At 40.5% G+C, this 22,092-nt stretch overlaps 1 protein-coding gene across 3 annotated transcripts in view; it reads left to right on the forward strand.

The window, feature by feature from the left end:
• The window catches only part of necab2 (N-terminal EF-hand calcium binding protein 2), a 135,399-nt gene that overhangs the window by 50,287 nt on the left and 63,020 nt on the right, over positions 1-22,092 (forward strand). For all 3 annotated transcript variants that reach the window (XM_044356666.1, XM_044356667.1, XM_044356668.1), the window contains exons 6-7: positions 17,700-17,836; positions 18,351-18,475. In XM_044356666.1, coding sequence (XP_044212601.1) covers positions 17,700-17,836; positions 18,351-18,475 — 262 coding nt within the window. The remainder of the gene's footprint in view (positions 1-17,699; positions 17,837-18,350; positions 18,476-22,092) is intronic.

Genomic DNA, 22,092 nt, shown 5'->3' on the forward strand with positions numbered 1-22,092 from the left:
CATGCAATAAACTATAGTAGTAGGATTTCACTACTTTTACTCATTCTTTACTCGAAATGTCAACTTATCTATTACATTTGTACATGTTTGAGTCATAATCAGATCTGAAATATGAGAGTTGACAACACAAACAACGCATGGTAAAATCTTAGCGTTAACCTTAGCAACCAAGGCTATGGAATGGATGGTCATTTATGGGCATGTGCAACGAGCTGGAAAAAAATGTTGCAAAGAAAACATTCAGAGTAGGTTGAAGCCCTGGCTTTTGACTCGCAGGGAGCATTTCTATATATGTTAACCTCAAGTTTTGGAACTTTCACCATGTTTAACATAGATAGCCGACATCGTAACAATATATAAATAACAGAAAACCAGAAAAAGCATAACGTCCCCCTTAAAAAGTCAATTGTTCCAACAAACCAAACTAGTTACTTGTTCAAACACAAGTGAGTGCCTTTGCAAATGTGTTATGAGGATGTAAATGCCCTCAACACACTTGTTGAATGAATGGATCCTGATCTACTGTCCAGTCCAAAGCAAAACAATGCAAATCATGATGAAGTAACCGCTTCAATCACTTCAGTCACTCCCAGCATTCTTTCTACATGTGCAGGTGTCACATCCATCAACATTAATCCTGGTCTGAATGTGGTTCCTTGAAAAGAAGCAGAGGCTGTAACAGTTACATGCCGCGGCTTATGAGGGACCACGTATGAAACTGTTTTGATAGTGATAAAGTACACATAAATGATAATCAAGCTCAACTACATGCTGAAAAATCCAGCAGGGCATCATTTACAGATATGAGGTTCTTTTAAATTTGATTACTTGAACTTTAAATTAAAAGAAGTCTTTTACATGAACTTTAAAAAGTAACGGTCTGAAAAGCAGTGCTTCACTACTTTGTCTGAAAGTCTCAGCTCTGTTGCACCTGTAACCACACCCAGCAGTGATGTCACAGTGTCCTGACACACCCTGGAGTACACTTCTACATCACAAGTTAAACCACTACAGGTTAGCAAAAACATAGTTCTCAGAAGTGAAAGCTGAAAGACAATGTCATATTCGAAGTTGGAGTGAACATCTTAGAGTAAGTTATCTGCAACAGAAGTGAAAATTCTAAGTTGGACAAACTCTAAAAACGTAGAAATAAGTTGAAATCCTGTTTTCTTGTAGACAAACAATGTTTCTGTTTCTCACCAGAATATATAATGCATTTTCTTTCTCATAAAACATTTGCAAAGCTGATATTATCTAGAATTTTGAAACCTGCGTTGTCTACATCTGTTGTCCAACCCCTGTACAAGTGAACTAGTTTGTTTGTGCATGTGTGTCCTCAGGCACATACAACAGCATGCATACAAAACATATAAAACTGGGATCCACTCATAAAAACATTATTCCATAGCTCTACTGTTGGTCACTAACTTCACATTGTTTGACTTTGTCTTTATTTTACTGAAATTTTCATATTTATAGTTTCAACTGTTAACTTTGCACATAACATCTCACTGCAGCTCATGTCAGCATGACATCGCCTCGAGAGTTCTTTGCAGGCGGTGACAGTTGCCATGGAGGCAGTCTACTTTAGGGACACTTGTCATGGAGACAGGTTGAGTTGATGTCAGTCTACATTGAGACTGCTTATTAGACAAGAGATCAGTCAGCGAACTTTTTTCAAAGTTTTTAGTATTTGCAAGCAGATCTCACTCATGTCGTCATCCAGCAGCACATGCAGGACAGACTGTGGACATCGCTGACGTCTTCTTGACAGTTTAACACTTTACTGTAGTTTCTCATGAGAAGTGTGTTCCTCTGGCAGCAGTCATCTTCTAAGAGCAAGTCCCTGATTTTGTGAATGAGATCAAAGATGATGATTGAGCTTGATGAGCGCTGGAGAAAGTTTAAGAGAAAACTTTAGCAAAGGAAAGGCTGACTTTGTTTGCCATGAAGGATTTTAAGAAAGCTCCTCTGCATGTTGACTCCTTAACTACCGTATCATCATCTCACATTCCCAAACGACAGCTCTGAATCTCCAGATTCTGACAGCGTCAGAGAACAAATATATAATCCACAGGGATTGAGGAAATGTGTTGAAATGCTTCAAATCCAATGTTCTTTCAACTTTTTCCTTTTTCTTTTTTTGTTTAGCTTTTATGATACTATGAGAGTCAGAAGTGGGTCCAGAAAACAATTTTAATTGGCTCTCCAGCAGGTGGAGATAAGTAAAGGCCTCTCCCATGAGGAGTGTGTTTGTGTGTGTGTGTGTGTGTGTGTGTGTGTGTGTGTGTGTGTGTTGGGGGTGATGAGAGCTGAAGCAGGAGACAAAAGGCGAAGTGGGAGAATTCATTAAATCTCCTGTCCTGTCTGTCCTGTATAAATGCTGCGTTTAATGAGCCACTCTCATTAGCACTTTAGTTTTTTCAAGCTTTCACCAAGTGAGCCAACACACTCATTGACAACTACTACTACTGGTGCACACACACACACACACACAGCTTCTCTCAGACTCAAATCTTGTTAAGCCTGTCTTTTTTTTCAAAATCTATTCAGGAAATTGTTTCATGCCGGTGAGTGACCCTCCATGAGCTTTTTAGCTGGCTCTCATCTGATTCCTCCTGCCCACATCCTCTTCTTCTCGCCTCTGTTTTCTCTCATCTTCTCCTCTTTCATCTCCACTCTATTGTCTTCTCCACCCGCACCAGCCACTGCAGCTTCCCCCACCTCATCCTCTCCTTTCTTCATGAAGATTAAGGTGAAGCGGATCACGGGGAGGGAGGCGTTCTGATCCGTACACAATGACGCGTGAGCGAGAGGAGAAGAGTTAAGAAGGGAGGAAGATCGATGGAGGAGAATGGGAAGAGGAGAAAGGTTAACAGGGAAAAAGAGGAGAGGTAAAGATAAGGAGAGGACAGGGGGTCGGCGAGATCATGACAGGAAGTGAAAATGGTGATGAATAAAATGAAGAAACCGAAGTCAATGTGTTAAACATCTCAGCCAGCTCCATCAGTGGGTACGATGTGATTGTTGGTGGGTCAGTTTGCGTTGCATTCATCACTTATTCATTAGGATTTAATGGGCTTTTGGATGAAGATTGTGCATATGCAGTACAGTATGTTGTAAATGCATTGGTGAAGTGTTGCACTGTTAATGCTGAGCTTGTGTTCTTGAACTTTTTTTCTTTGTGAAAATTCCCTCAGTAAGATCAGAAAAGTCAAAAATATAACTGAATACATCAATAAATGATACTGTTAGATAAATAATTAAAATGGGTTGTAAAAAAAAGGATATATACTTTTTCTTTGACCCTCAATCAGTTGGTAAAAAAAAAGAAAAAGCCAACCACCCACCCTGGACCACTTCCTGCCCTGGACAATAAAGGACGCACCCATCTAATTATCATATAAGCATAATGAAAATTGGAGATAGATGTGATGAGGAAAATGGGAATGGGATGTTGATGTTGCTTGGGGAAGATAGTGAATAAATAAATAAATAAAACGATTGAATGTGTGCCAAGGCAAGCAAAAAAAAAGAAAAAAACTAAAGGAGGCAAATAAAGTTTTTACATCTTTTATCAACAGATTGGAGGTAAAATGAAATGTGTAAAGCTTTTTCATTTTACACTCCATTTGAATTATTTAATAGTATTATTTATGAGTACTGTAAGTTTTTGACTTGTCTGATAACTTTTATTACCTTTTCTCATTTTTGGGGCTCCATACATTTTTGATTACTTTTTAATTGAGGGAAAAAAAATCATCTCTGAAAAAATCATATGAGGATTTTCACTACTGACTATTTTTTTTCCCATGGCAGTGTCATAATAGAAATAGTGAGTTTAAAAGATGAAGATACATTGCACACCAAAACACATCCAATATCTGTTTATTTATATTTTCAAGTACAATTAGCACAGATGAACTATTATCAGGAGACTTATTACATGCCTTCAACATGATATGAGAGCTAATTTGCCGCAGAATGTGAGGGCACTTTATAAATTACATACATGGCATGTTTAATGACTACAAATCAGTGAATGTCCCCCGGTAGTTTTATCGCTCCTGTGGTAGTGTGTTGTCCTGAGTGTGTGTTTGTGAAGCTTGTGTGTGTGTGTGTGTGTGTGTGACGTAGCCACCTGGTGTCAGCAGTTCAGTCTGGGGCATTCCTGTAATCACAACATCCCAAACATATATTTTATGTACACATGTATCGCTAAGCGATGTCAACCCTGATAGCAAGTGCATCCCTCCAGCCTCTAGAACTTGGTCACCAAGGTTACCGTTTCCTTGGTAACCAAGGAGCAGGATGCTGTAGCCAGTGTGCTAGATGGGTAGAGAAGTGAAGTTAGAATCAGGCAGTGAGATGAGGAGGCAAATGAGGGAGTTACTGATGAAGAGAAGTTAGGGTGAGGAGGGAATTTAACAGGGCAGAGAGATAGAAAATAAATGCAGAGAGCTGACTGGAAGAGGGGAAGAAGAGGTAGAGTTAGGAAGACAGAAGAGATAAAAGACATTAAGCAAAGAGTGAAGGAGCAAACAAGGAGCTGAAGGAAGTGTAGGAGGAGATAGAATAGAATAGGAGTTTGAGAGGAGGCAAGAGGTCCAACACTGAGAGAAAGAGGTGCCGGAGGTCAGAAACGCAGCTCCGACATCTTTCTCATGGCTGCTGTCACTGTGTGGATAAGGAGGATGTAGCAGCTCCATCAGTGAGACTGATAACATGTTTTATCTTTCAGCCTCTGAGTGATAAGTCACTTAGAGTCACTAAAACGTTTCACTTCAGTCTAGCCTAGCATATCTATTTCATGTAATATTTTATGTGATTATTACTCAGATTCCTGCTTTAATCATGTTCAGCGGAAACATTTTTTGCATGGAAGCTGTACAGTAAAGACTCACACATAGCGAACAAATCGCACGACACCCCCACACACACACTTCTCACTGCGTTTGTATGCTTATTTGTCGACACTCTTTGGTTAGTTTAGGCAAAAAGAATTTCTTTGCATTCAGATTCCAGGCAATGTGGGACTGATCTGTGGTGCAAAAAAAGGACATCAAAGTTGAAAAATGTTAACCTTTACACAAATTCCTCACAATGAAAGTGAAGATCATGACTGTAGTATTTCTCCTTTGTATTTCTCTTGTTTTCAAGATTTCAGATACAAACAAAAACAAAGTGCTGCTTGCAAAAACTGCCATATATTGTAGGAGAACGTACACGGTGTTTGCTTGTGAATGTTGATAAAAAAATCTTAGTTCAGGTGTCATTACATCTCTCTCAAAATGTGTTTTTATTTCAACAAGTTCACCAAAACTAAACTACGTTTATTTCCCGGCGAAGCCCTCACGCTGCTGTAGTAATTATGACAGGAACAAAAGAGGAAATGGGGTTATGTTATGTAGCGACAAAGTCCACGTATGGCGGAGGTCGGGGTGGACAGACGGGTCACCAAAACATCGGACGTTAACACAGAAGAGCACTCAACAAATGATGTTCTGCTGTCAGTGGCATCAGGTCAGAAAACACTTCTATTTGTCATTCATTTGGACGTATTTTTCATTTCAGTACCTACAGGCTTACTTTACATCTGATTGGATCTGATCCGCTCATCCTACCCATCATAAACTTTCTCTCTTCACTCCCTGCCTCCTGCCAATCATAGCCACATTCAAATAGCTGTTTTTAATGTTTTTTGCCTAAATATATGGAGATAAGTGCATTGTATACGACACGCTTAGGCTACTATTAGACTCCAAATCTCTTGTCTTTCCCCACATGTCTCCTGGAGCCTCATTCACCATCGAGCAGCACAGATGTTCTGCTTTGGTCATCTCTGCTCCCTGCTCACATCACACAGCTCTCTACATCTTCATTAAATACTTATTTCAATTGAAATTTGTCTCATCTCACTTGTGTGTACGAATACTCTACTGCTCAGTGACAAGAAAGTCATACAAGACACTTAAAGGTATCTGACATCAATTTACTATATTACTCATAGGAGGAAAAAACATTTTTAAGAAGCCTTTCTCACATCACATTAATCACTTGCATCTCTTTCAGTGAAATGAGTCTGTACCGTAACAATATTAGCTATCATACAGCCCTCCCCCTCCTCGCTATCTATCCCACATTAGCGTTACAGAGTACTTCCAGTCAGCTTCTCTCAGGTTTGGAGCAACAATGCAGCAGCCAGCGTGTCACTGTTAAAGCGTCTTGTATGTATGTATGTATGTATGTATGTATGCCTGCCCTGTCCCCCGTTTACTCTGTCAAGGTGCTGTTCTGCACAGAGCGAAGGTGAACATGTGACCAACAAATCCAGCAAGTATGAGACTGACTGCATCCTCAGTGTCTCCCACAACTGTTAATGATGTGGACATGAATAATTTGTGTGTGTGTGTGTGTGTGTGTGTGTGTGTGTGTGAGAGAAAGTAAGAGTGAGAGAGAAAACTAGCAGTGTGTGTTGTGTTGTCAGCCGGGTGTGTGTTGACTGATGAGGTTACACCCAAAGCATGAATAATGCAGAGTTCTGTAGGAGTGAGAAAGAGAGAGTCAGTGTGTGTGTGTGTGTGTGTGTGTGTGAGAGAGAGAGAGAGAGGGGTTGATGGGTAATTGGGTGAAAGGAGAACAGAGAGACAGAAACTCCACTTAGAGATTTAATACGGAGTCGAGTTAGAAAGTAAAACACAAATGAAAAAAAAGCTCAACAGAACGTACAGTACATCCTTCTCTCCTCAACCGCTTTATCGCTCTCCTCTTCCACTCTTCCTCACTCCAGTTTTTCCCTGCTTCCCTCCTCCTTCCCTCCCTTCCTCCCTCATCTTATCTCCCTTTCCTCGAGCACCTTCTCGCCCTCCTACTGTTTCTCCCTGCCATCAACCCCCATCATCCTCCTCGCCTTCTTACATTCTCGTCTCTCTGAAGGCCGATGAAGCTGGCATGATATCTGAAGAGTCTGTATGTTTCTGATGCCTGTTAGTGGGCTCGCCTTCTGTTTAGAAACAAACTCAGGCACGTTGCCTGCTGTTAACCACTTCCACACTTCCAACTGTCACCGCCACCAGTTAGATCTCCAAAAAATCAAATGGTTGGGAATGTATTTACTTTTGCTAGCATCCTTCAATTCTGACTGCAAAGACGATTGTCCCCTATGATGATGAGCTACCCCAAATTCAAATTTATTTAACAAATTTTCATGTGGTTATAGCCTGCCGTTTTACTCTCATATTGTTAGTGTTTGTTTGTAGGAAAATCATACCAAAAAAATCATACAATCTTTGGTAAAATTGGTACTGTCTCTGTGTGGTTTTCAGCTTATTTATCTCAATGTCCTTGGGTTGGATCAGTGGGGGGAGGGGGGTACTGGCGTGCATCCAGTGTCTGCTTCAATACTACCACTGGAAGGTGCTTTCAAATTCTATACACAGTGGCTTTAATTCAGATACATTTTGGATAAATCCCATTTTTTGATAAGGATGGGGATGTTTGTGCCAAGCTGAGCTGTGACCGTGATCATTCGAGGCGTGCTGGCACAGTGCTAGTGTTTTCAACATGGCACAGCACAGTAAAAGAGGCTGTTTACCTTGTTATAGGTGTGCTGGTTCACACAAGCCACAGTACAGTCTGTCATCTGCAGCTTACTGTGGCTGTTACTGCTTTTTACTCTTTCTCCCTGCAGTATTTAAACTCATCCTCTGACCCAATAGCACAGAAGATGACTATATGAAGAAAAATATCATTGCTAACAAGCTGACAGCATTCACAATGAAAGCCTCCTACTGGTTCACCAACGCAAAACTTTAAATGTAAAGTAGCAAGAAGTATTTGGTTTGCCTTAGCGCCGATACAACTGAAAGTGATCAGTAAACAGTAAGAAGGTTAATATCTGAAAGTATGATTGGGAATGTGAAACTTAACTCCAAGTTTTCTGTGGAAATTGGTAAAAGTCTGCAGTAGCAAAACAATTTCAGACCTCATGTCTGTTTGACTCAGTTCTTGCTTTAATTCTTTTAATTACAGTAAATGTATTACATAAAGGAAGCGGACAAGAAACTGGATAGTTAGCATGAGGATTTTACATTACCATGATTGAACATAGAAAAGAACATCATCTACAAAAGGCAATTCAAAGTGCTTTACATAGAGCATGAAAGGCATTAAAACAGAATATAAAAGCAACACAAGTAAACAGACATATAAAAACAATTAAAAAGTGTTAAATTTGGAAATTAAAAAAAGCTAAAAAGGGAATAAGACAGATAAAACAAGAGAATAAAAGTAACAGTGCAGTGTAAAATATTAACCCTAAATGTGGTTTAATGAAAAAGCAACATAAACAACACACATGGACCACAAAGCACTAAAACCATGCCAGAAACCCAAACACTTCAAGAACCCTGCAAAAATATACATATATATTTGGGAGATGTGGAAGAAATATATATATATTCCTTCCACATTTGGCTCACTGGAATGTTTTTATTCCATTCTTGATTTATCTCCTCTGGATCACAGCCACACCTCTCATTACACTCTCATCAAAAATCAAGAGCTGTTATTGTTATTTACTTGATATTATTAATTAATAGACTTAGTTCTCCACACTAGCTTGGACATACTGTACGTTCAAATCTCTATATTTCTTCTCATGCTGTAAGTCGCTACAGTAGAATGCTGATGGTGCAGAGTGTGTAAGTGTGTGTTTGTGAGTATCAGGTTAGTGTCCTGCTAATGGACTGGTAGATGTCTCCAGAGGAAGAGCAGCGGGTGGTCAGCCGTACTAGTCCACCATTAGTGTTCAGTCACACACACACACACTGTGCACACACAAGGTTGAACTCTCTACAGTCAGCTAGTGTTGCAGCTGGGATGTCTTAATCACATCAGGAAGTTAAGATGGTACAGTGAAAAAAGGACGGGGCCAGAGGAGAGTAACAACTGAGAAAAAACAGGCTGGCTGAGTGTGTGCGCATATGTGTCCTGTGTTTGTGTTTGTGTGTGTGTGTGTGTGTGTATGCGTGCTGACTTAACACAGCCGTGAGAGAGATAGTGGGAAACCAGAAGAGCGAGAAAAGAGAAGAGACATTTAAAAGGAATATGTTCCTCTCAGTGTAAGAGGTCTGCTGCTCAGATATCATTACATGCATACTGCTAAAATGGTGTTGCTTAGGGACATATTGACTGGGGTTGCTAGGATACCATTTTAATTGGTTGATGTGTGAAGCTGAGGCAGGGATGTGGGGGGTTTCGGAGGTAGCGGGGCAGCCGGGGAGCGGCTCTTGTGCTTCCCGACACATCAAACCTCTGTTATCGTGGCAGATAAAGACCTGCTGTAGGGGGACAACGTAAGGCTCTGCAGAGACTTGTGAAATAAAAGTTGATACCTCTTGAGCTGTGAAATAAAAGGAAACACCACCGATAGCCAGCACAACTTCTTACAGTGTGTGAGACGAATTCAGACTTGCTGTAATATAAACAACTTTTATTGGTTGCCATGGTAAAAAAAAAAAAAGATAAAACCAATATAAAGTAATAAAAATTCTAAAAATAGGTAGCTCAGGAAGCCTCCAGAGAGCTCACCTTGGTAGGCTGAGATGTGGGCGTTATACTGCCTGAAGCTGCTTAAAGACCAGTCGACAGGAGGTGCACGAACAGCCAACTGCTCACAGGCTACATGCTGGAAACTACAATCTCTTCTTCTCTTCTCTTCTCTTCTCTTCTCTTCTCTTCTCTTCTCTTCTCTTCTCTTCTCTTCTCTTCTCTTCTCTTCTCTCTTGCAGTTACATCATGTTTCATGTCTGTTCTAACTACTAGATTGTAGCGAAACCTTTATAGGCAGGGCTGCCAAGTTTCATGCATTGACCTTGAGACTCATGCAACTGCAAAATGTGCGAAAAGAGAAAACTGAGCGCTTTTTTTTTTTTTTAATGGGTTTTCTCAACGGGTAGGAGCTGTGTGTGGTGATATTTCAAGTGCCCTTGTTTTTGTTAAAGGACATCGGAAGTCACAAGTCTTATCTTAAAACATGAAATTCCAACCTCGGTTAATATCAAGGGCCTGCCATATTTTGTGTTTAAACTGCAAGGATATACAGTTAAGAGAGATCAAAGCGCAACATAGCCGCTTCACCTGTCTGTTCACCTAGCTGCTCACACTTTTAGAGGGATGGTACCGTGATGGAGGGCCTGATTTTTCATTGGAGTTGTTTTTTCTCCTTGTAGTGACTTGCTTTCTCTCCTGTGAGACTGATCATCTCTTTCAGTCTAAGCAGGGGGATATAGGGAATTATCTGGATCGATTCCAACACTTACAACCCCTCTGCGTCTCCTCTGTCTGACCAATGGGTCAGCTTCCAACACCTTTTTTTCTTTTTTCAAACTGTCCCCCGCTTGACACCCCAGCAGTTGTCCTTACAGGCTGGGAAGGCTGTTGTTATATTGTGTAGACTAAACAACAATCCCAGAAGGACAGAGCCAGTCACTGTGTCATTATGCAGAACCCTGTTGTTACAGACAGGAGGCTGGAAATGTTGATGTGTATCCCTCCAGTTTGTCAGACAGAGTGAAGTCAATGAGATTCCTGCTGTGTCTTTAGAAAGTACAACAGGTGGAAAGTTGAATGTGGCTGACACTTTGTAAAAAGGTTTTGCAAATACAAATGGTAACTAATTATTTGTGGACATAATTATTTGCAGGATTGTCCTTCCAAAGCAGCTTGTTCAATAAATATCAATACAGCCTGAGAGAAGGTTCTTTGTGTGAGCCACTTGTTTCGATTTTCTTGTTATAGTCATTATCGTTGCTTAGTATGACTAGTAGGAGTGTGCCGGAATACAAATACATTATTCGGCAAAGCACAAATAATGGGTTTTTTACGAATATTTGTTTCATACAAATATTTGAAAACATATTTGTTAGTTAGAGGTCTGTCTGCAATGAAGTTTTAGCTCAGTAGTCAGCGCAGTCGTCTATGATCTGGGAGACTCCAGTTCAAGACCCAGTGTAGGGACCTCCCTCATAAGGTAGTTTATTTATGAACACTTATTGTAACACTTTAATTTTCTAAAATTAAAAATGTAATAAAAACAAAAACAGGATTTTTAAGCCTCTTTCCACTTTTATTCAAATACAAATACAAATAATTTTGCTGCCTCAACAAATACAGATACAAATACAAATACTGGGCTTTCTGCACATCCCTAATGACTAGAGTAGGCATTGTACAAAACAGAGCAATACTATTTAACCTACCATACCATACTATTAATATTGTGTTCTGTCAGAAATAAACATATAATACAGGATAAGAAAAAATGTTACATATTGTAATCATTTTGTAACAAAGTAGTTGTGAAGTGCTGTTCTGTGCAAACCTGCATCCTAGACAATTAAATATCACTAAATTGTTTTGGTAAATAGAGTTTGATGGAATTGTAATTGTTGCTGGGATTATGTTTTCCCTAACGAGGGAGGTGCAACGTATTTGAACAGTGCTGCACACAAGTCATAGGAAGAGTGGGTGGAGACCGGGGTTCCCATGTGTAGTTAGGTAGGCTAAGAACATTTTGTGACTTGGCAGATATGTTCATTAAAAATGTTTCCTAAGTTTGTTATTAGTAAATGTAATTCCGGTGGCATAATGATTCTCCCAAAGTGTATTTGTTGTTGCAAATTAGAAGTATATAAAGAGAATTTCTGTGATATAACTGCTAAACAAATAACCGACTCTTTTCATGCTAGACATTTTGACTTGTCAAAGTAGGAAAAGCACAGGTGGAATTATTAACATTTATGATGGCTGCATTGCATTTACTGTGGGTAAGCCTGTTTCAGTGCTCTGGTTTACTGGGACAATTAATGGAATGTTAATGTTAGTATTTACACATGTGTTTTCCAGCTTTGACAAGTCAAAATGTCTACTGTGAAAAGCAGATTAATGGAAGCATAGAGAAATTCCAAGTCCCAGTTTATCTCTGCTATACACTGGATGTCTGACAACCTCACTATGACAACAGGAGGTCACTGTGCCCAGCTGTGGTTTGCATATAAACACAGCAGCAAGTAACTTTACCTAATACAAGAAATACTGGTTTTATATTTTTGTTCTTGTAGTCAACCAACACCTCTACAGCCCAGTAACAAACAGGATGTTTGTTACTGGGCTGTAGAGGTGTTGGTAGACATACTTTTGAACTTTGGACAGAGCCAGGCTAGCTGTTTCCCCCCTGTCTTTATGCTTAACCTAGCTAAACTAATCGCAGCTCCATATTTAATGCACAGACAGAAAGTAAATAATCATATTTCTAAAAAATGTTGAACTATTCTTTCAAGAAGATTGGCTTCATGGTCAAAAGAAGTTGGTGGGAGATGGGACATGGGTGTATGAAATTGTCACATTACTTCCTTTGCAACTGAAACAGGACAGTCTGTATTTCCGCAGGCTTGTTAGAGAAAATGTGAACATACAGGAAGTTGCTTTAAATTTTCGGACAAACAAACTTGTCTGATGTTTTCTAGCAATTAAGGACTTTGTCAGATTTAATCATTTCACACTGACCTAAGCAAATTTTGAATTATTTTATATCATTTCTAATGCTGCTAATCACTTTCTTTATCATATCACATAATAAACTTTCTGTTGAAGCTCAAGTTTATTTTCTCATGTAGTGTTCCATGTTGTATCGCCTATTGACAATGTAGGGCTTTTATTTAGGTTTATTTTATATAATATAGTCACCGCTTCCTGTCCAAAGATGTGTTTGCAGGTTGCTTTGTAAAACTCCTCCGTCAAAGTTGAACGCTGTCAGTGGAACATTACGAACACTCTGCCTGAGTGAAAGCATTGCACTGGGGCGTTATCAGCCCATTACGCCTGTCAAACTGGAGGCCTACATACTTGCCACCTCTGCCCCTCCACAAAGCTGCTGTATCTCCATCTGAGACGCTGAAGATGGAATAATTTCCCCTAACGAGACCAACCTCTGTAATCACTGATTACCACCTTCTACAACCCCCTGTAATCAGCCACCGCCATCTTATCACGAAAACCGTGTGTGTGTGTGTGTGTGTGTGTGTGTGTGTGTGTGTGTGCTGGAGGGGGAGGCTGTGCTGTGTACATGTGTGCAGATGCGTAGGTGGATGTTAATGAGGAGAGTTGTTGTTAACCTTAAGATGATAGGGAAAGATACATGAGATCTGAAAGAAACACACACACACACAGGCCGAGTGACCCCACTGGCTAGGTCAATTACTCCCACCAGATTAAATTTTTCTGATCTCATAAAAATCATGTCAGCCTTGGGTGATGTGTGTGTGAAAAATGTATACAATCAAAGTGTCATAGATGTGATGAGTTTTGGAGAGCTCATTACACAAAACCAGACACATCGACAGAAGCGCTCGCTGACATTCGTTCCTCCTGCCTTGAACTCACATTCACAAACACACACAGATCTGTGAAGACAGACACACACGTTGACACACACACACTCACAGATGTTAACAATAATACACACTGTAGCTAATCACTAGGCTGTGTTGAGGAAGCCAGCGGAGAGAGACTGTGTATCTCCTCCTGGGTCAGTGATCTGTGTGAATTATACATCACAGCCTTTCTATCTCAGGTTTTGTAGCCAGGCCCAGGGGACACGCTCGATGGAGGGAGAGAGGGCATGGCAGACACATACGGGAAGGAGAGAGGGGAAGAAAATGAGGAGAGAGAGGAAGACAGGGGAAACTGTGGAGCAGTTTTTAAGATAATACAATTTCACAACACATTTTCTTCTTTTAGGATGCGCAAACAAACTCACATTGCCTTTTTGATTGGAACCAGCTGCTACTGATATTCTCAATACCACAGCTGGATTACCGACCGGTGCAAAGTGGGAGACTGCACAAATGGGGCCCTAAAAAGCTTCAGGCTTAATGTGTGTCGACTGGTTTGACGTAATTTATTGAACATTTGGGAGGATGATCCACTGAAATTCAATATCAACTGACAATGATAATACCTTATGAGGAGTCCCACTTTATTACCTGATCTTGAGGCCCTGCCATGCAGAGAATCCTGGTGCCAAAATCTAGTTTTAAGACCATTATTTCAGTTTTGTGCTAATATTCCTAAATTTCTTTCATCACATCACCACACAGAAAAACTGGGACTTGGCAGTCTTCCAGTATGGATAAATTGTACAAATTTGACAGTGAGTATGAGAAACCTGGTGGTTAGTAGGGCCCAGCAACAGTTTTTTTTTACCTCAGGGCCCCCTGCAGGTTAATCCGTACAAGCTCAGAACACTTTGTCCGCCATTGTTCAGTTATGATCCTCAGTTATTTGTTAGGGATTTTCCCATTTTGAAAGCTTTGCACAATTGGCCAAGCACTGTAGAAAGCAGATATGACTCTTGGGTTGTTTGTTACAAAAATTGCCCAATACAGAGCCCTCTTTTGTCAGCGTCTACAAAGAGCTCGTCACAGCTTCCAGGCTGTCCAACATCACTTCATTTGAAGTGAATATTCATTTTCCTTTAGAATATTCATGGAAGGCAACGTTAGTCTGTCTTAGTTTAGCATGCTAACACTTTAAACTAAGACGGTGAACTTGGTAAACATTATACCAGCCGATCCTCAGCATGTTAGCATTGTCATTGTGAGCATGTTAGCTTGCTGACATTAGCGTTTAGCTCAAAACACCGCTGTGCCTGAGTGCAACCTCACAGAGCTGAACACTTGTCCTGTTATTCATACAAGAATGAGGGGCTGTGGTGTTTATCAAACTAGTTGCAGATATAATTCGGTTTGTGCAAACCCATACTTAAATATATCACTACACTCACACACCTCTACATATAGAGTAAAAACATATGGAATGGCACATTAAGGTGACACAGCATCAGTATCCACAAAAAAAAAGCTTTACATGTCTGACTTTCATGCAGGAGGCTGAAGTTGGTGTCCTGTCACAATCCTGCAACTTCCGTTTGGCTTTCTAACTGTAATCATGATCTTTCTCTAACCTTAGCCAAGTGTTTTAGTTGCCTAAAATGTAAGCATACCTTAAACATAGTTTATTTTCTACAGCTATGATCTGTCCCTTACCACTACCATAAAATAGTTGCCATCCAAAGATATTGTAGAATGTGAGAATTTTCACTGGATGAAAAAAAAAAAACTTGAGCGTTATCCAGGATTTTGCAGAATCGTCCAATATTGATGTTCTTGTCTGCTGATAGGGTTGCACACCCACATACGCAGACACACACACACACACACACACACACACACACACACACACACTGCTTTAAGGATGCAGCCCAAATAGGGCAAGAAGATTCACCCCTGCAAGATCAAATACTTGGATCAAGAATGTTGATCCAGCCATCAATCAAAAGGAGAACATGATTCACTGAGAGAGAGAATCAAGTGTGTATAATCCAATACATCATAACACACCAAATGTATCTGTTTGTGTGTGTGTGTGTTGGGTAATACTGCCAAGAGCTTTACTTTCAGCACAAAAACAAACAATTTATCCAAGATGTTTTTCTACCCGATTCACCCTGATTCACCCTGATTCACCCTGATTCACCCTGATCCACCCTGATTCACCCTGATCCACCCTGATCCACCCTGATCCACTCTGTTCCACCCTGTTCCACCCTGTTCCACCCTGATTCACCCTGATTCACAGCTTGCCTCCATCGTCCGTCATGCCTCTAATCAATTTTTCTTCTGAGTCTAATAGTATATATATAGTATATATAATAGTTTATAAAATAGCTATACAATTGCCTTTAGTGTTGCACTTAAGGGAAACTGTCATCTTAATGTGTTTTGTTTCACTGTGTTGTTTCAAATGGACATTTTCTTTAACTCAGTAGAGAAAAGATTATAATCTGAGCATGCTCAGTATGCCGAATAAATGGAATTCTGTATCAAGAACCTATCAGCATCTCTCTATTTAATGACTAAGTCCCTATAATGGGCTCGTAATGCACTCATAATCTCCTCCATAAAAATGTCAGAATTCATCTTTATCATTTCTATTTATTCTGACATGTATTCCACTTTGGTAATTGAATCTCAGCATGATAGTCATTAGTGAGTCAGCAGTGCCTCTTTGGTAATATGGTGAATAGAAATGGGACCACAAGCCTAAATGCTATAATCATAGTAATTTCAGTTGGTTGTGTTAAGCATAGATGTGTGTTTCGCACTCTGAATCGATGCTCTCGAAAACTCCCGGTGCTGACAGGACCGTCGTTCCACACACACACACACACACACACACACACACACACACACACACACAAGCGTTAGTCTGTGTGTTTTGTATGTTCGAGCGCATGTGTGATTGTGTGCGGACGTGTGTGTGTGTGTGTGTGTGTACATGTGTGTAAAAGCCATCAATTGTGATAATGGAAGTCAATACAGCTTGTGTGATTGCGCGTCTCGTGGGATCGTTCATTCTTAGATTAGAGAGCGGCAGAGAATGGCTGACTGCACAGGAACCTTAATTGTCTCCCTGAATCACTGCGCTGTGACTTCTGACAGTAAAGCTGACGTGACTGACTGACTCCGCTCTCTGAAGTACATGTGTCGTCAATTACGGCCCGGCGTTGATAGTGACGTTTTCACATGTTATTCCGACAGTTCTTTGGCCTTTTAACATGTGTGAGAAGCAGAAAGTGTTGCAGATTTAGTATCTTGTGATCGCCGAACATGAAATATTAAAGTGGTACCCTTAAACTCAATTCCCTAAATGATAAAAAAGTTGTCGGGGGATAAGATCATCAGAGATAAAGCTGCGGTCTTAACTGAGACTCTCTCTGCTCCTGACGGTTCACCGTGTTCATGCCATTAGCAGTGCAGCTCAGGCAAATCATTAAATGTATGTAAATTCTGTTTTTGGATAGATTTCCTTGCATTGTTTCACTGTAGCAGTGCTGACAATTTAAAATGATTGATTACCTGCGGATCAATAATCTTTGAGCCGAGCATTGTATGAGCTACAATGCTCGGTTCTTCCATGTGAAGCATTGGAGGATTGCTGCTGACAACTGACAAAGACTCTCAGGCTTTTTTTTTTTTGTTGTCATCATGTTGTGATTCATAGGAGGAAGTGAGTAACATTTTGTGTTTTACCTGCTGAATCTGAACTGAAACAATATACAGTACAGTACAGTAAAACCACTAAACAGCACTTTTTTCCCCCCACGGGATGAGCTTTACGCTCAGACTAAAAGGTTTTTAGGGTTTACGTGTGGCCTGGCACAAACTCTCAGTGACTCTGAGCTACAGAGAGAGAGGAGAGGGATGGATGGAAGGAGTTTGTAAAGCGACGGTGGAGAAGGAGTGGAGGATGGCTGCAGAGAGTGAAATGTAGTTCATTTTTACTTTTTTTTTTTTTTTTTTTTTACCTCCCTGCACACTACCTGTCCACCTTGAGAAGCCCTTGAACCATCAAATGGATGCAAGGAAGGAGTTCTGAAAGATTTGTGCTGGAAACTCTCATCAGAGGAGTGATGGGAAGGGTGCATTGCTGCTCTGTGATGTGTGAAAGATATGATAATGGAAAAGAAGCTTTACGTTCCATGTGCTACAGACTTGGTTAAACATTTTGGCATGAAAACCTTTTTTCACACGGAACTGAGGTTTCGTAAATGACGCGTATCTCTCTGTCTCCCCCAGGTTTATGAGAGAGGAACCAATGTGGAGCAGTTTGTGACCCGTTTCCTGCTGAAGGAATCAGCCAATCAGATCCAGTCCCTCTTGAGCTCCGTGGAGAGTGCCGTGGACGCGATTGACGAACAGCACAGCCAATCAGGGTGAGCCAATGGTGGTATCGCTGCGCCAGGCCAGGCTGTTATGTGTGAAATTGGAAAATTGTGTGTGTGTGTGTGTGTGTGTGTGTGTGTGTGTGTGTGTGTGTGTGTGTTCATAACCATGCACATGTATCATGGCATTATGTGTAAAACTCAGATCGTCAGCGGTCCTAATGGAAACCAGGCAATGTTTCAAGCACAAATCTTCTCTGGTTAAAATGTCTGTCACTCACACACACACACACACACACACACACACAGCATCTCATCTCCTTTACCCCATTTCCATCACCCTCTATCTCTCCCTCTTCCTCCACATCCCCTGTGGATCCTTCCTTCCACCAATTCTCCATCCAAATTGTTTTTCATTTTTCTTTCTCCATTCTCTCTTTCTCTTTCCTTTCACCTCTCCACACCTTTCTCTTTATCTAATTCTCTCTTGCTCCATCCCTCCTCCGTTTCTTTTTCACAGTCTCCTAACATAATATCTCTGCTTTGTCCTCTCTCTGTTTTTCAGTCACTTACCCGCCAAGGTGAGTCCACGGGTGTCGGAGAGGCGCCCGGACAGCGCTGTCCCTGACTATCCCCCTAACAACAGAGTCAGTGCCAGGGAGGCTGTCAGGACCATCAACACTGCCTCAGGTGACAAAAACACACACACACACACACACTGCAGCACCTCCTCTGAATTCACGGTTGGAGGCCATCTGTCGTGCGCTTGTATGATTAGCTTCATGTCCACAACGTTTAGTGAGAGGACATCGCTCCGGGTTAGCATATATCAAACTCTTGACTGCCACTACGCAGTTTATCACACACTCAAACACTTATCCCAGTGTGATTTATCCTCAATCAGCCACCTGCACAAGTCTGATGTAGCTGTCCTACAGCAGACAGGGCAGCGCGGATAAATAGATGGAAAAACGAAGGTTTAGAGAAGTTAAAGGGGGGAAGCATGCAGAGAGAGGAACGTAAAGCGAAAGGACAAGCAATGGAGGGAAAGTAGGGGGGGAAGCAAACAGAGAAGGTAAATGAAGGTAGATTTAAAGTGTTCAAATCAAACCTTTAAGTGTGTTTCTGAGTCCAGTCAGCATTTAAGACTTGAAATCTGCTGCGTAGTGCTATTCTATGGAGTGTGTGTGTGTGTGTGTGTGTGCGTGCGTGTGTGTGTGTGTGTGTTACAGCAGCTAAAACAGACTCAAATTGATCAGGGCTGTATATTCTCTTTGAGGACATACAGGGCGCCTCATTATTCTCTCTCTCTCTCTCTCTGTACATTTCTTCATCTCTCACTCTCTCCCCTCTGTTACAGTCTTCCTCTCTGTCTCTCTCTCCTCCTCCACCAGCTGGTACTTAACACTGCAGCACACGCTCGCCTTGACACTTTGCACCCACTTGAACAAATTGCTCGCTGAAGAAATGACACTTCAAAGGTTGTTGAGATATGGTATCACTTTATCGCAGCACAAACTTCACAGAAGAGGAGTCGAGCACAAAAATACAGAGAGAGAAAAGCTTCGGAGAGAGGAAAAGCCTTAAAGGGCAGAGCAAACCGTAATCAATCACTCCTCAGATGGGCTTATTGACAAGTGTCAGTTGAAGGTGTGCAGTCTCGTTGTTTCAGGGTCAGTGTGTCATTTCAACCCTGAACACTGACACAAATATTATAAATGTCTTAATTGTGCATCTGTGAAGTTGCCAACAGACATTTTAGCAGAGAGTATTGTAGGAGCCGTGTGTTGTGAATAATGAACATGAGCAGGCTGGATCTGCTCACAGGAGTGCAGCACTGCTTCACCACATGTGGTGCTACTTGATGCTTTATCATTATCACAAGTAAACAAGTGAGAGTGAACGGCACTCAGGAATCTCAATGATATTGTTAATGTTTTATTATTTCCTCAAATGAATTGAGCATTGCATGTTGTAGCATCATTTGTAAATCGTGTCTACTTTCCTAACAGTATAAACATTTAGATCAATTTTTTCCACCCAGGCAGCTGTTAGTTTCCATTTATTTGAGAGAAAATCAATATGAGGGTACACAAAACTTCAAATGAGAAAGGCACTCCATCACAGTTAGCATTTTGCTGCCCTTATTTATGTATTTATTCATTTATGTTGAGTGAGTTGCAGTATTGTTGCTAATGCAGCTGACAAAAGGGAGTGTTTGGAAAGTCGGTGGTGGTTTCATATATCTTCCAACATCAGCGGTTTGAGGGCTACTGTATGGACCAGAGACCTTTTCTCATTAGTCATTACTGCTTATTCTTTGCTTTAGGGGTTGGGAGCATTCATTCAGTTGTAAAAATGATGCCAATTCACCTGCATTGATCTGTTAAAAGGAAATATTGCAGTGTATCGCACTAGCTTCAGCAATAATCAATATGAACTGCTTTGACTGTTGTTGCTAATACTTTTACTGGCACTGATGTAAAATCGATTTCATATTCTATCCTCTCCTCTTTACTACAAGGCCAAAATCATTAAATACACTTAAAATATGGGGAAATGATTTACTTTATTTCATCCCTTAATGATGTGCAAAATAAATCCAATCTTTAGATCTAGTCCTCCAAGTCCTGTTTCATTTTAAGGAACCAGTCTTCATTGTGTAGTATATAAAAAAAAAATCATATTTCAGTGTTTAGTAAAACAAATGAAAACGTTGTTTTTCTCCTTGTAGAATTAGAATAAAAATAGTGGTACACACATTATAATATATTTAATTATCAGTTGTACAGTTTTTCATGATCATTAAGGAATCAAATCATTATTACAATATCTATTCAAGTAACCAGTGAACCATGTTTTAACCATATATGAACCATATTTAAACGGATTTCACAGGTTTACACCCCTTCATAGAAAACCCAAGCAAGACGTCTAAAAAAATGATAAGTTATCAGTGGAAAAGCAGCTGTTACTGTTTCTTTGTGGTCACATCTGACTGACTTCTATGGAGTAAACCGGCACAAGCAATAGAGCTGTTGTCAAAGCCATTATTGATTCAGAGACTGATCAGTAGAGCAGAGATTGATCTCGTGTGCTTTAATAAACGAAAGTGTTCGACATGTGCCCTTACCCTCACACAGCGCCGACTCTAGAGGGAAACAACATTTCCTACAACTGTTGAGCCATGTGATGAACGATGTCGTGTGTGGTCATCTATAAAGCTCACTAATACGATACACATGTCATAAATCCCAAGGCCTAACGTGTGGGGCTTGACCCACTGAGCACAAACCTGACCATAAAACACAAATTAAGTTTATATTAATCAGTTTACATGACAGGAGTTTGTGATTTATGGCCTCACTGGTGCAGTTAAGTGAGATGAGCGTTGGCGTAGTTTCTATAAGTCTTTGTGTTTCATGGGGGATGCGATGCTCAGAGATGTAGAGAATCTTGACGTTGCTGTCAGACTGGATGGGACATGACAGTGATGACTTGTTATTCTCAAACAGCCCTGTGATTCAGACAGCACGCTGCCAAAGAACAGTTTACTCTTTATGCTGTACTTCTAAACACACATTCTCAAACATAATACACACTGTGCTATGACAAAAGATGAGAGAGGTTTCATTTTTTACATGAGACATTGAACCGCATCGATATACTGCCTGCTGGTGTTGATGGGAATTCACAGAAATGCGAGACTATAAACACAAGGAATAGAGAGCATCACTGAATTTGAGTAGACATAAATGTTGTGTTTGTAGCAGCTGATACTGTACAGCTCATTCAGAGTACAGTATGTATATGGTTAAAGCATATAAATGGATGGTTAATGCTATATATCAGCAGTTATTAGTGTAAAATAATCTTTTTGGATGTTGTTTCCTCTTTGAACTCAGTCGAACATGACAGTAAAGGACGTAACAGAACTGCGTGGTGTATTTTAAACTACAGTGTTATAGGTGCATGTGCATCTTGGCCTGTTTAGCCTCCAGGATGCACTGAACAATATTGCATTTACAACATTATAACACAGAGATTAGAGTCCCTGTTGGTACCTCCTTGCTAAGAGTTTTTTTTCTGTTAAAATATTGATCAACCTGTCCTCTGGCAAGAATAAGATAAGAGATATTTTCTCTTAGGTTGAGTTATATCTCCTTTAAATGACTCACTCCAGGATATATGGCCTTTGACCCTGTCACAGACACACAAGTGTTATTAGAGATATGAGCATGAGATGACCCAGACCACTGACAGTGACATAGAGATCCAATAAAACAAAACCAAAGTGCTTCTGGGTA

Source organism: Thunnus albacares, chromosome 7, assembly GCF_914725855.1.
Source record: "Thunnus albacares chromosome 7, fThuAlb1.1, whole genome shotgun sequence".
In the NCBI taxonomy this organism is placed as follows: Eukaryota; Metazoa; Chordata; class Actinopteri; order Scombriformes; family Scombridae; genus Thunnus; species Thunnus albacares.